This window comes from Zosterops lateralis (assembly GCF_965231275.1).
Source record: "Zosterops lateralis genome assembly, chromosome: 1".
In the NCBI taxonomy this organism is placed as follows: domain Eukaryota; kingdom Metazoa; phylum Chordata; class Aves; order Passeriformes; family Zosteropidae; genus Zosterops; species Zosterops lateralis.
In genome coordinates this window covers 112,992,854-113,006,883 of record NC_139762.1, presented here as the reverse complement: position 1 = coordinate 113,006,883, position 14,030 = coordinate 112,992,854, and the positions used below count along the sequence as shown (strand labels likewise).

At 39.5% G+C, this 14,030-nt stretch overlaps 1 protein-coding gene across 4 annotated transcripts in view; it reads left to right on the top strand.

Annotated features, from left to right (window-relative positions):
- The window catches only part of ATP6V1H (ATPase H+ transporting V1 subunit H), a 49,341-nt gene extending 45,506 nt beyond the window's left edge, over window positions 1-3,835 (top strand). For all 4 annotated transcript variants that reach the window (XM_083875275.1, XM_083875276.1, XM_083875277.1 and 1 more), the window contains one exon: window positions 547-3,835. In XM_083875275.1, coding sequence (XP_083731401.1) covers window positions 547-607 — 61 coding nt within the window. In that variant the 3' untranslated portion in view covers window positions 608-3,835. The remainder of the gene's footprint in view (window positions 1-546) is intronic.
- The last annotated feature ends 10,195 nt before the right edge of the window (window positions 3,836-14,030 follow it).

The following is a 14,030-nucleotide window of genomic DNA, read 5'->3' as shown; positions in this document are numbered from 1 at the left end:
CTTCAAAGTGCAGGTGAGGAAAACACTTCTTTAATGTTGTTATACAGTGGGCCTTGATTGATTATCTTTTCTTTTTCTCAACTTGAATATATAGTTATTGAGTCAGTGTCTGTTTTGCTTGCCTATGGGCTGTATTGCCAGTATGTCCTTTGTATTACCTGTGCTCCTGCAGCTGGGTTGTAGAAAGGGATACTTTAAAATATTTTGCCACAGCTTCTAAAATATGTATTCAACAAGCAAAATTTATCTGCTTCATGGGTGTTCTTTGTCAGTTGTCGGGGCTTCTAAATGTTCCCATTGAGCTCTTTCGTTTTCTAGACAGCTTTGTGGATGTTTGGTTTGTACTTTATTTTCATAGGGCAGATGATGGATATCTAAAGCTCAGGTGCTCTTGTTGTTCCAGTTGACTGTTGACAGTAGACATTATTTGAAGGATTAATTCTGAACTTAAAGCTTTTTCTTCTTTATCAACTTCATAATTCCCACCACTGTTGCACTCCTCACTCTCCAGAACATTTCTCAATATAATTTTTTGTTGTATTTCAGGGAATACCTTGGGAAGCAGTTGCAGTCAGAACAACCTCAAACGGCCACCGCGCGGAGCTAAACACTTCCGTCAGTTCGTGCAGTTCGTGCTTACAACTACAGTGTGTTTGTCCTAAAATGAATACAAAGGAAATACTGAAATCACATGCTCTTTGTCTGCTACGGGTGCATAAACATTCCAACTTTCCTCTAGTGTTGTTGGCTTACTAAAAATTTGTTTGTTCAACTAGTTCTGCTGATTATGCCTATTAGCTTCTTGTTCTATTCTGAATGTATATGAAGAAATGTGGCTAATATATTGGATTTGTTTTATGTATTTATTCTCATAATAAAGACTATTATTAAAGGATGTCTGTTCCATAATGGATCTTATAATTAGCCTAGGAAAATTGTTTTCTTCTTTTAATGTGTTATCAATGTTGTCACTTTCCAAGAAAAGCAAGTTTCCTCTTATGTCTCAGACAGATTAATAAAGCTTTGACTTAGTGTTTCATAGAAAGTGCAATAGCCTAAGAAATACTGATTATCAGTATTAAAATATATACCAAGTCTCCAAATAGTGTTAAAATTATATATAAAAGCAAATGTATGGGTGGGGTTTTTTTTGGGGGGTGGGCTAATTCTCTTGTTAGAAACTACGTTAAAAAATCTGGAAATGAGAAGAGGAAAAGAAAATGAGCACTCCTCCATCAGCAGAAACATGCCCTCAAGGTTATTAGTCTAGCTGTATAATACCATTGGTTAAGGCTGTAGATCAGAGATCAAGTTGAGGGTGGATTTTTTTTTAAACATGCACTGACTGCTGAACTTGTAATCTCATGGAGTTTTGGGTTATTGAAAATACTTGTAAATGTTAGGGCTCTGGTATCATTCTAAAATATATTGTATTTGTTTTATATTAAGCCCGATAATTTGGCTTAATATTTTCTGTTTTGTATCTTCTGACAGTATAACGTATGTAATCAATAAATTTAGGGTGATCTTGGCTTGGTATATGAAAACAGTTTTGTTGCATAGTTAGAAGCCTGGCTCCAGGCACTTGCAACACCAAGCAGTTAATATTCTTGTGATTCATTATTGGAATAAAAAAACCAAGTGAACATAATTCAATCCTTAATCTTGTCGGTAGTCATTTGAGGTACAAGTCTCTGAGGAAGCTTAGAGTACTTTGTCATCAAGTGGAAAGAGATATTGGGAAAACTTTCCTTTTCCAGCCTAGATTTTCATCATATGTAATTAAAATTTGGCCACTGTTGGAATGGAGAGAGAAGAGAGTTAGAGGACTACAGGTTGTTGATTTCTTGGTTTGCTTAATTAAAATTGAATTGTGTACCTTAATGACTGTTGCTTACTTACATATAGAGGGCAAAGACTTTGATATTGCAGTCAGTATCACAAGGATAGATGCTGAAACCTGAAAAGAATTAGCCCTCACTCCAAATAAAGTCAGTTTATCTGAGTAGATCTTAACTCAGTGCTGCATATTCTACAGTGCTGGTGGATACTGGTGGTGTGGGAAGCAGTTGGGAGAGCAAGGGTGCACCTGTCATTCTTAGATCAGATCAGCTGAATGCTCTTTAACCTGCTTCCTCCCTGCTTTTCACACTTCAATTTACATTGTGTGATGGTGTCAGCCCATGAATGGGGTTCTTCTCCAATAAAGCTGAAGCTCAGGATGTACATCCTGCATGATGTACATCACACTGTACATCCTGTGTGTCTTGGCTACGAGGCAAGTGTTCAGTCTAGTGGACCATTTAAGATTTTGTTTGAAGTATGGCCCTTAGAAATGCATGTGTAGTGAATGCTGAATTAGCACCAAGTGTCTTGCTCTACAAATCAGTTTTTCACGTCATGCTTGTCAATGGAAGCAGGGCCTATGACACCTATAAAAGATTGGTCCTATGGTTACAACTGTATTCTTGGGTCCAAGAACTGTGTTGTGGCATTAATGGGAAAGGAGTATCTCCCCACCTTCAAAACCAAGTGTGTTGTTTCCTTTTCCAAAGGGAGCACTAAAGCACTGCTGGGTAAGGAGATCTGGATTTTAATTGTAGGACTAAACATGATGAATACTACCACTGGAAACCTCTTCTATTTCTGGAGGAACTAGAAACAACCCAGTTACTCATAATGTGAAACAAAGTTGTGTACAAGGGTTGACCTGAAACATCTGAGTATTATTTTGATGTATTATACAAATAAATTGTCCTCCTTTGCTAGTATTATCTTGTGCATTATATAATTCTTCATCACATGGTGTGTTTCTAAGCTGTATGATACCTGGCATTCTCTGACATTTAGTTACCACCTTGTGTCCAGCAGCTTTCTAATTAAAGAAATGGTTCTGAGTTTCACTTATATCCCTGTATGTTACTGATGCCCTGGTGCCTGTGAAACCTGAAAGCCTGCAATCTCTCAGATTTCCAGCTGCCAATGGTAACGTTCAGGTGGCTCAGAGGTTGCATCTGAGTGAGTTCCTGCCAACAGTTGTATGTTAAAGAGGCCCGGAAACCTGCAGGGGAGGGTATTACAGAGGACTTTGCTCTGCAGCCAGTAATTTGGACTGAAGTTGCCAGAGCTGAGATTGCTGCAGGAGTCAGACTGCTCATGGTGTCCTGCAGGTTCTGGGGAATCTTGGCATAGCAGGGAGCTGCAGAGCAGTTTCCAGATGTGGGTTCTTCATCTCCCATCCCATGGCTGGCCTATACTTGTTGGACATCTCTTCATCTGTGGTCCTAAGACAGAAAAGAGGACAGAGATGTTGAGGTTTTAACCTTTAGAATCAGAAAAATCAAAAGTTTTTTTGTTGAACTTTAATTAATTAATAAAACTTTCTGCTGAGTCTGTTTTTATGTCTCACAAGCTTAGTGCTAGCTTTTGCTGCCAAGTGTTGTTTCTACTCTTCACCTGTTTGCATTACTCGCTTTAATTGCTCAGCCTCTTTCTCCCAGGATCTGGCATGGTGCAGGCAGGCAGATGCCGTTGTGGCAGATTGGGTGCTTCAAGGCTGTGTGATGACAGTGTGAGTAGAGCTCCGTGTCAGGAAGAGAAATGTGTGCCAGTAGCTTCCTTTGTTCCCTCTGGTGGCGTGAAGATTTAGAGACGGCTGGACTGGAGATGAGCTGCCATGGACCAAATGATTAACTTGCTCCTAAAGCGAGGAGATACAGTCACCATCCTCCAAATTAGGGTAATAAATCCTCATTGTGAAATTCACTGTTTTCCTAACTTTTCATTTCACTCTTATGTTTAATCCAACAATAAATGGAGTTTAATTTTCCTTTAATTTTCCTGGAGTTTAATTAAACAGAACAGAACCTTTGAAATCTTTATATAAACTTTATATTTAAGTTCTGCATTTGAGATTTCTTTTGCTTTTCTGGTGAAATTATTTTCTTTGAACTTTGGTTTTGGTCTGAAATATGAAAGGGAAATAAATTTGGGCAAGACACAGCAACTGCGAAACGAATTTAAACCTGTAACAATTCTATGTCGGAGGGATGCATGATGAAGTACTGACACGTAGAACTAAGGCAGGAAAATGCCTTCAATCATGTTCTTACTGAATATTTATTATTCCCACAAGCTGGTTGAGATCTTAAGGCCTGCAGTCAGGTGAAGAGGAGGCCAGATTTTGTTGTTGGCCAGTGTGAAATACTCTTCTGGAAACAAATGGGCTGAGCAGGGGATGGGTTGCCCAGGCCCTGGGTGCACCATGTACCTCACACCTCTTCAATATCTCATCTGAGCTTCAAAAATACATTTGTGCACCTGTATGGACAAATGGAAATGGTCACTAATTTCTGATACTTGGTCCTGCTGGATCTATACTTTTCCAGGACTATGACATGCAGGTTTTAGTTCAGTAAGTGACAAGGACTCAGAGGGAAATTGAGTGACTCATCTCCATACAAAAGCTTTTACTTTTTCCTTTGGTGGCTTCTGCAGAATAGTTAAGAGTTTTCCTCTTTGTCAGAGCTGAGAAGAGAGCTCATGCTCTTGTGATGACAAGGTATGTTATTAATTGTATTTGCTTCCTCTTAGACTCCAAAATTATTATTAAAAAAATCTGAACTGCTGTTAAGATTTTTCAAATGGCCTAGAGGATCATCATTCAAATACCACAGAAAGCATCAACCCGTCCTGCAAATGTTTGGTGCAGCACTTAGGGAGTTACCTGAGAACTCTTTTTACCTCAGGGTGCACACTTTTACCTCAGCTGGTTCTGAGATACATGAGACATTGCTGAATGCAAGTTGGGCTAAAAACTGCCAGTATCCTTTGTTTAAGAAAATTCTTCATGGCCTTCCCCTTGGCCTTACTGCTGCTTTTAATCTAAATTACTGTATAGTAAGGAGCCTAATTGGAAAAAAAAAAAAAAAAAAAAAAAAAAAAAAAAAAAAAAAAGAATAATGACCTTTTGCAAGATAACTTCTGTACTATGGGAAAGTAGTTTGAATTTGAGGCAAAACTGGAAAAAGGAAAAAAAAATCCTTCATATAAAAGTGGACAGAAAGGTTATATATATATATATATATATATACACACACACTTGACAATCTCACAGATTCTCCCAGAAGTGCAGATTTTTTCCCTCTGTTTTCAAACGGGAAAAATTAAGATTTTCAAGAGCCATCTTTGGTGCCCTTTTGAGCATATTTATAATATACTCTTTCCAAGGCTCTTCAGTTTGCCATGTCTGGATTCTGTGTGGAGACAAACTGTCAAGTTGAAAGTAACTTTTTCAGTGTCATTTATTAACTATTTCAAAAAGGCTGCACGTATCCAGCTCTGCCAAGAATGGGCAAGGGAACTGGATAGCTGATTGCAGCAATGACAGTTAAAACCTATTGATTTGGAAATCACAGAACTGCTACAACATCAGACTCTTTTATAGAAAGAAGACATGATAAATTGTGGACTTAAAGGTCATCATTCTCTAGGCAATTTTCATGTGGTAAGGAGAGGTTCTAAACAAGCCTGTTCTGTCAGGTGTAGGTGGCTAAAATGCAGCTTTAGATTATGAGTCTGTCAGTGTGGACATCCTGGCAACAGCTTTTTTTTTCTTTTTTTCTGTTAGAGGATCACAGGTTATCTCAATCTTTGAGATTTGCAAAGATTACAATGCATTTAGAAGGAATCACTTTATCTGGCTTCCTCAGCTGGTGCACTTGAAAGGAGATTTTCTGTCCAAGTGTCTGGGCAGAAGATCACTGGTGAAATACTAAAATCCATCTGGAATGTCTTTGGTGAAGTCCTATTACAGGAAGTGCATAAACTGTATCTTGTGTTGTTTGTCTGAATGTCACAACTCAAAATTTCAGTTCTTAGGTGTCATCTAGTTCTTTCTATATTATATCCTAATTTCTTTTAGAATTGGTAGAAGTTCACAATTTAAATATATTTTGTTGCTATGTCAAACAAATGATGGATGAAACCTAGAATAAGGGAAATGTTTTAGAAAAGCATAGTTACTTTCCTCTGGTAAGAAAAGACTATTTATGCCTCTTCTATCTTGTTGTATTTCACCTGTTTTTTGTATATATTCTAGATCAAATTCTATCAAATACTGTTTCTAAAAAATAGTGAAGATTTTTATCATATTGCTCCTAATCTGGCAAGCCTGTTTTTTTTATTTTTTCCCACTTAGAGACATTGAATGTCCTGAATTTTATCATCTCAGGCTTCATATGTGCTGTGCTGAATTCTTTTTTTCTAAGAACTCTGGAATTGGATGAAATCTCTCTTTAAAGAGAATACATTAAGCTTCCTAGATTTTGTGTCTATGGAAGCTCCAACTTTCTTATCTGAATAGCCTTTAGCCTGGGCCAAATGTCATGATTCTGAGTGCCCTGCAGGGACTATGCACTGTAACTTCTTTGTATTAGTCTGTTTGTCCTGTCATGCCTCTATGCCCTTTCTGGAGATGAAAGGAATTTTGCTGAATTCTGGAATCTTCCTTCTATAGTCTTTGTTTCCTAATCCACTGTAGTAATTGATAACTTCCATGAACTCTTGTGATGTTCTAAGTCAGCATGGAGGACAAATGGTGGATCATTCCATCAAACCACTGCCCTATTTTCATCTTCTGTTCTCCATCCTGTGTCCCTGCTCTCAATGCACAGTCTGAATTTCCCATTAGCTGGTTCATTGCATGCAAAACAACTGTACACAAATGAGGACATTCATCTCTTGTACTGAGATGACCTCTGGTCTGCTCTGCTACTAATCTCTGGCACATTTTATGAAAATTTGGGATTCTAAGTTTGTATTTTGAGGAGTCAGAGATTTTTTTTTCTGGAACAATGGGGATGCAAACACTCTTGCTGGCTGTGAGACTACAGCTTAAACTTTTGTTATAGGCAGATATAGCAAATCACAGTTTTAAAAAGGGTTTTCAAAGCCAGTTTATACAGATACTTGAAATTTAATCTGTGTGCCCTGAACTCAGCAGCCTGACAGAATTAGGTAATGTATTATCAATATAAAGTAAAATTCTGAAATAAATAAATAGTAACAAAAATAATAAAAAAAGGTAACTTTTTTCCTAATTAGTTTCCTAATTACCATAAATTATTAGCAGGGAAATGTAAACCATATTTTGAGAAACACTGAAAGAAACTCCATTGCAGCTTGTGTTTATTATGCCATGACTTACACAAAAGGAAATTAAATCTTAGTCTTTGTCAAGACTGATATGTGCCATCTGACTCTCCCACTGGTGTCTCAAGTCATATTTAACTTGAAATATCTGTGATGCAACATCTCTAGCTGTTTGCTTTTCCCTTGTCAGGTAAAGGGATGTCCAAAGAACTCAGCAAGTGGAGGCTCTCAAGCTTCTCTTCAGCTGTCAAAAGCTGGTATGGCCTTGCAAGAGGTGTGCAACAATTGATGCTATTGACTTTTCCTCCTCTCTCTGTAGCTACCACCTGGCTTGCCTTAAGAAAACAATGCAACAAACCCAGCCCTTTGAGGACAATGTGCTGAGGCTTCAGTGCAGTGCCCACGAGGCTGTTTCACTGTTTCCCAAACGTGGCCAGGCTAACTGGCTGGTTCAGTGCTGTGTCTGGGTACAAGTGGTGACTCCAAGGGCAAGGAGGAACTGCTCTGCATTCCCACTTAACCTTCTGTCTCTCTGGGAGCATGGCAAAGCAGCAGGAGTGTCCTGGTTTGTGCTGAATTTATTTCATTGCTGTCAATCTGTTCCCTTCCCTAAGCAGATCTGCAGCTTCTCTTCCACCATGTCTGCAGGAAAACCTGGTCCCCTGAGGCACAAACACCAAGCAAGCCAGGAGAGGTGGTATTTCCTCCCAGTGTAATTACGGCTAAAAAGCTCCATGCAGCTTTTCCAGTGTTGAGAATTGTTAGTACTTCCTTTAAAGCTATTTTTCAGTGTTGATTATATTCTTTTCTTTTACTATGTGATGCTGTTAGGAATTGCAGATAAAACTTGTCATTTTGTGAAGTTGTAGGTAAGTTATTACCTACTGAAGTGTTTGTGAATCAAGGGAAATAGAGTCAGACCTGATCAAATGATACTTCTGAGACTTACTCAAAGGGCCAATAACAGCCCTGTGATTTCTACCTTTAGGCTGACATGTGTGCCATGCCTGAGGGGTCATCATTCACCAAATGGAAGCAGGAGGAGCTGGGTGGGTTGTGCAGCCAAAAATGCTTGGCAGCAAAGAGTCTGCAGCTAAAGAGTTGTGCTGTGTCCCTGTAGCCTGGCTGGGGAGTTGTGGCAGGGAGATCCTTGGAGGATCCTTGGTAATAATCCAGGTCCAGGTGATGGGGAGGTTTGGGCTCTGTGAGGGGGTACTGGGGGGAAATGTCCAGTTTCCTCTAGCTTCTACCTGGATTCTTGTTTTGGTAAGTTCACCTTTCCCAAGCCCCAGCATCCTGGTTTTGTTCCTGGTATTGGTCTTGGTCAAATTAAAGTGATAACTGAAGTACATAGTCATTTCTGGTTTGCTTTCAGACAGCCACTGATGGCCAAAGGCTAAAATCCTTAATGGTTTTGTTGAATTTTCTGAGCTTTAAGAACCTCTGCTGCCAGATCAGGGAGTAACTCATCTGTCCATTTAAAGTACCTTTTGGCTATTGTCTTTTGAATAAAATAATTGACGTGAAAGGCCCTTACAGTGAGGTCTGCATAAAGCTTCTCTAAACTTTTGGGAATTTGCTTCTAATAAACATTATTTTAGCTGAAATGCATGCCCTTTTCTTAGCATTTTTGAAAATGAGTATCTAGTGAGTACTAAGTGGTGACCAAAGTAGAGGAAAATGCTTTTTCTCAGCACAACTTTGCAGTAAAGAAATTAAAACTAAAGGTTGCAACATTATCAGGAGCTCCTGCGTAGCATAAATAACTTAGTGATGCTGCTTAATTAAAGCAGTGCTTGGGAATGCTGTTTAATCATCACTGTTTTAGCCTGGGATGTGTAATAAGCCAAAGAGGTTAAACAAAAGCAGTCTGTGTTCTGATGCAATTTGTTATGAAAACAGCTGGGTTTCTGCCAGGGGAAATGAGCAGGTTCCACAGGTAACTTGCAGTGCAGCTTCCCTCCTGAGGCATGGCATCAGGAGGTCCCTGATTTGTACTAAACGGGAAGGTTTTCCTGAGAAGAGCCCAGCTCTTTTAGCAGACCACATGAGCAGTGGAGGGCATTGCTTGGACACCCTGTTCTCCCCAGAGCAGGGCACCAGGCAAGGATCTGCTGCATTTAGCTGCTCTGCTGCACTGCCCTACTATAAGAGTGATTCCTGATTTCATCCCTTTCAAAGGCTAACTCAGTGATCTGGTTTCCCTGGACAGATCCTTGCAGAGGCCTCTCTCTCCTGGAGCAGAGGATTCAGGCATGTGCAAGTGTCTGTGCACGAGGTGATGGTGCAGCAGGGAATGAGGAGGTTTGCACTGGGAACTGAGAGGGCTCTGAAGCAAAGTCACTCCTCTTGCTCTCCATTAATATTTCCTAGGGCTTAACCACTGTCCTTGAAGGACAGTGAATCCTAGAATTTGTGGAAGCAGAGCATTGTCTTGTGATTGTAAGAGAGGTTCATGAAAGATCAGCAAAGGCTTGGCTTGTTGGTTCTGGGCCCCCATTCTTAGGGAATGCAATATTAACTGCCTTTGTTTTAGGTGTTGATCCTTTCTCCTGTTCTTCCTGTTGGGAGATTGGACCAGAGCCCCATTCCTCTGGTAGACGTAAACCTTCCAGATCTACTGAAGCTGTGGTAAGGATCAGAGAGTCACAGGATGGCCCAAGTTGGAAGGGTCCTCTGAAGACCATCAAGTCCCTAGCAGGTTACACAGGAACACATCCAAGTGGGTTTAGAATATCACCAGAGGAGTCTCCTCAACTTCTCTGAGCAGCTTGTTCCAGTGCTGTCCCACTCCAAATAAAGAAGCTTTTCCTCATATTCAAATGTCTCCCCCAGACACCTCCTCTAGTAAATTAGAGAGAAATCCTTTAGAGACATTGTTACCTCTATTCCTAATGGGTCCTGATAATACCACAAACTCTGCTTTCCTCCTCAAGCCAGAATGCAAAAATTAAGAACCCCACTGACTTGATGCATTAGAGGTGTCAGAAAGTCCTGACATGAACCTCACATCCATGGCAGAAAGAACTGGTTTATGAGACATGACTGTATGTCTGTTATCTATAATGGAGCCGATGCCTCCTCCCCAAAAGAAAAATCTCAGGCAGAACTCATGAGGGGCTGTGTAGCTGGAGCCTCAATTACCACGTGGGTATGCTGTGTTTTTATTGTCTTTGCCAGGTCAGACTCATGGCTGGCTGGGAAAGGTTACAGTGTTAGATCTACATTTAAAAATGCCTTAATTAAGTTGTTTACTCACACCACTATTTTTTCTTTGCTTCTGTAGGAGAGCAAAGCTACTTTTTGTTGATGTAGTACTTCATAATTTTCTTGTGACTGAGTCTGCTGGCTCGTCTTTATTTCACACAAAAAGTACCATCCTGTGATATGACAATACATTTCAGTACCATTACCTGAATTTATTTTTTTTTTCTCTTGCCTCTGAGGAACTCAGTGGTCAAAATGTCAATCTTCACTTTCCTCTTAACAACCTGAGTCATTTGGGTATTATATGCTATTGCCATAGTCCATTCCCATGGCAATGTTCTTTGGAAGAAAGCAAGGAAGACATTTCTGTTGTCTGAAAATCTATTCCCCCAGTGCTGTTTTTCCTCTTTGAGTAGTTTCTTTTTGATCTAAGTGCAAGGATGTTCTGTTCACATCACACAGGTGTTCTTGTTTCATCAGTGCCATCACGGTGACCTCATAATTTATTTCATGCGTAGCAAGATGAAGATACGAGAGGAAGATATATAGCATTAAATAGGTCTTCTGTCAGAGATAACCCTGTGCTACCTTATTAATCTGATGGTCCTTGAGAAAGAGTTACTGCCTTTTCTCTTACTGCCTTTCCCATTTCACATCAGTATTGGGGGTGTACCTGTCCACCCCATTTGTGTCATTCATTTGCTTCATCCTTCACTGGCTGAGAACCCAAACATTACCAATATAACTTAAATATTGGCTGCTGTGAATTAGCTCACCTGCACTTGTGAGGAATATAACTAGTATGATTCTATAAAAGTTTTTAAAGCTTTGGAAAACCATTGTATGTAAGGGTAATTTTTATATATATATATTTAATATGTGTGTATGTGTGTTTTTCTGATTTTGTTAGCAAAGAGGATGAAACTTTCCTGCTTTCTCTGGTTCTGGAGCTAAGGAGAAGTTAACTCCTGGTTTTGCTTGCAAGACTTAGAAATCTTCTAATATGTTTTCATGAAATGTAGGACTGTTTTTGCAGTCTAATTAAGAGGATTTGCAGTGTTCTTCCTGAGCTGATTTGCTTTGAGGTGTTCCTGAAGTTTAACAGGGTGATTGTTAATGCAGTAGGATTTTTTCTTATTTTTTGTAGTCTTAAAAAAATTGTTTAGGTGATGAGCTGTTAGTGATTCGTTTACCTTAAATAAATTGTTTAATAATAATATTGGTAACTACTCTGACCATGTTGCCATTCATCCTACACCTTTTTTTACCTTAAAAAGAGATAATTACTAGCTGTTGAATTGAATGAATGATGCAAACATAAGGCTCTCCCAGAGAATGAGCTGGGGGCTGGAGGGTCCCCAGTTTGAAATCATATCTGTGATTGGTTGTAGTTTATATCCAGCTCCAAGTGGACGGTGGAGCTGATGCTGGAAATGGACTGTCTCTTGATGTGTGACACTGTCTCATGTTGGAAATTAAATATTGGGGTAGAGAAGGGTCAGAATAGTCTGAGAATTTGCTAGAGACACAGAAAACAGGTCAAATCTGAGTCAGTGAGTCAGCTACACAGAATGGATCTCCTCCAGCAAAGCAAATGGAGATACTTTCCAGAGAACTCCATGCTGATGATCACAACATGCAGCTGGGCAGAGCTATCTGGTTTAAAATGGATAGTTCAAATTAGGCAGATGGGGTATTTGAATGTGGGCATTTGGAGCCCCACGAGTAGTCAAACCATTATTTTGAGGCTTGGAGATTTTTTCATTTAGACTTAAGTTCATAAATGGCTCAAATGCTTTTCAGACTTAATAGAAATTCTCCCTAAATAGAATAGAAATTAAATCCAACCAAGTAAACTTGATTTCTTCTTGTATGCCAATATAAGTTAATCCACTTAACACCTGGATTGGAAATGGCTTTCATGAGCACAGAGGAGCTGATATAATATTGTCTTGACTTTTAATGTAGCAGTTTATTATTTCTCTCTAAAATTCAATGAAAAATAGCATTCACTTGGATAAAGCAGTATTGAGTGGATAAATACAGAGTTTATTTGATTTATTAAGATGAAGTTTTCTCATGAAATGCCTTACTAGCAGGTTGTGATTCCATCAGGGTGATTTGTTTTTTAATTTATTTGACTTAATTTTCTGTTTAGAACTAGATTTTGTTTGTTGGATTTTTGCCAGCAATTATGTGATTAACCAATGCCATTGGTTTGAATTAGATGAGCTGCTGTAATTACATAAGTCAAGATCTATCACTTTATATCCATCTTGACTGGAGGAAAACAGCTTTGTTACTAAGAGAAATAGTGGAGGCCATGGGATAAGGAGAAGGATTTGATGCCTGGGAAGCAAGAGTAACTGAACAGGATCAGGAAACTTTTCTTGACCTAAGTGGTATCTAAAATGCCAATCCCAGACACAATAACCTGTTTCTATATCTGTTGTGAGTTCAGGTGTGAAATGAAATCTTCTTTTGCAAATTACTTCTATTGCAGCAGTTTCTCCCTGCCCCGATGGGGCTGTTGCCCTTTTTGCCTGGCCTTGAGCACAGTGACAGCATCTCCTGTGTTTGCCTGGAACAGGGCCCCTCACCCCTCATGTGCTCTATCAGAGCCTGGGTGTTTAGAAGTTGAGCACTATTATTTATAATTACAACTTGAGCATGTGCAGTGTGCTGTTTAGCCATAAAAAAAAAATTGTGATCACATTCAAGACAGCAGTTTACTACCCAGCCTCTTTCTTTAGGTGTGTAGAATACAGCAGAGGTTGAATTACCAGCAGTCATGGACAGTGACAGATGTTAATTTGTTCAATTAGTATGGTGGGGGAGAGATCTCAGCATTAGGAGGGAAAAAAGACCCATTCAGATAATTTTTGGTTACTGCACACTTTTCCCTTTTTGTGGAAAAGGCATCAGCTCTGCATTTGTGGCCATGAGGTTTCAATAATCCATAAGCAGAAATCCATACTGAGCTTTCTTGCAAGTTTGAAAGGTTTTTTTACCTTTTACCAGCAGTTTCTTCTTTATTTTGTGGTACTTCACTGAGATTTGAGTCCGAACAGATGGACTTGGATGCTCAGTTACTGAGTTTTATTGTGAGTCTTCATGAACTGAACAAAGCCAACAGAGTGAATCACAGAATGGCTTGGGACTGTTAAATACCATCTGGTTCAAGCCCCCTGCCATGGATGGCAGTGACACTTTCCACTAGACCCGGTTACTCAAAACTCTGAAAACTTCCAGATATGGAGCATCCACAACTTGTCTGGGAAACATCCCACTCCTCTACCCCACTAGCCAACACATTATTAACCTCATTAGCCACCACCACCCCTTCCCCTCCTTGCTATAGCACACAAATATATTCCCTTAGAGAAAAACCCTTTAAAGTGTCTGTAAAATGTCCACAAATATTTACAAAATGTCAGTAAATTCTCCCTGCAGCCTTTGGCATTCTTGATTTCAGAATTTCTGTGATATTTAGTGACCTGGATTGTACAAAATAGGGGAATAAGGGTTTTGCCAGGGTTCTGCAGTGTCTTTGCCATGTCTGACTTTTCCCATCCTTCTGGGGGTATGTCTACATGATATATAATTTAGGAAGGGAGTAAGCTCTGGCTGGCCCAGAAAATAAGTGTCTGCAGCATCCTAAATGCTTATAT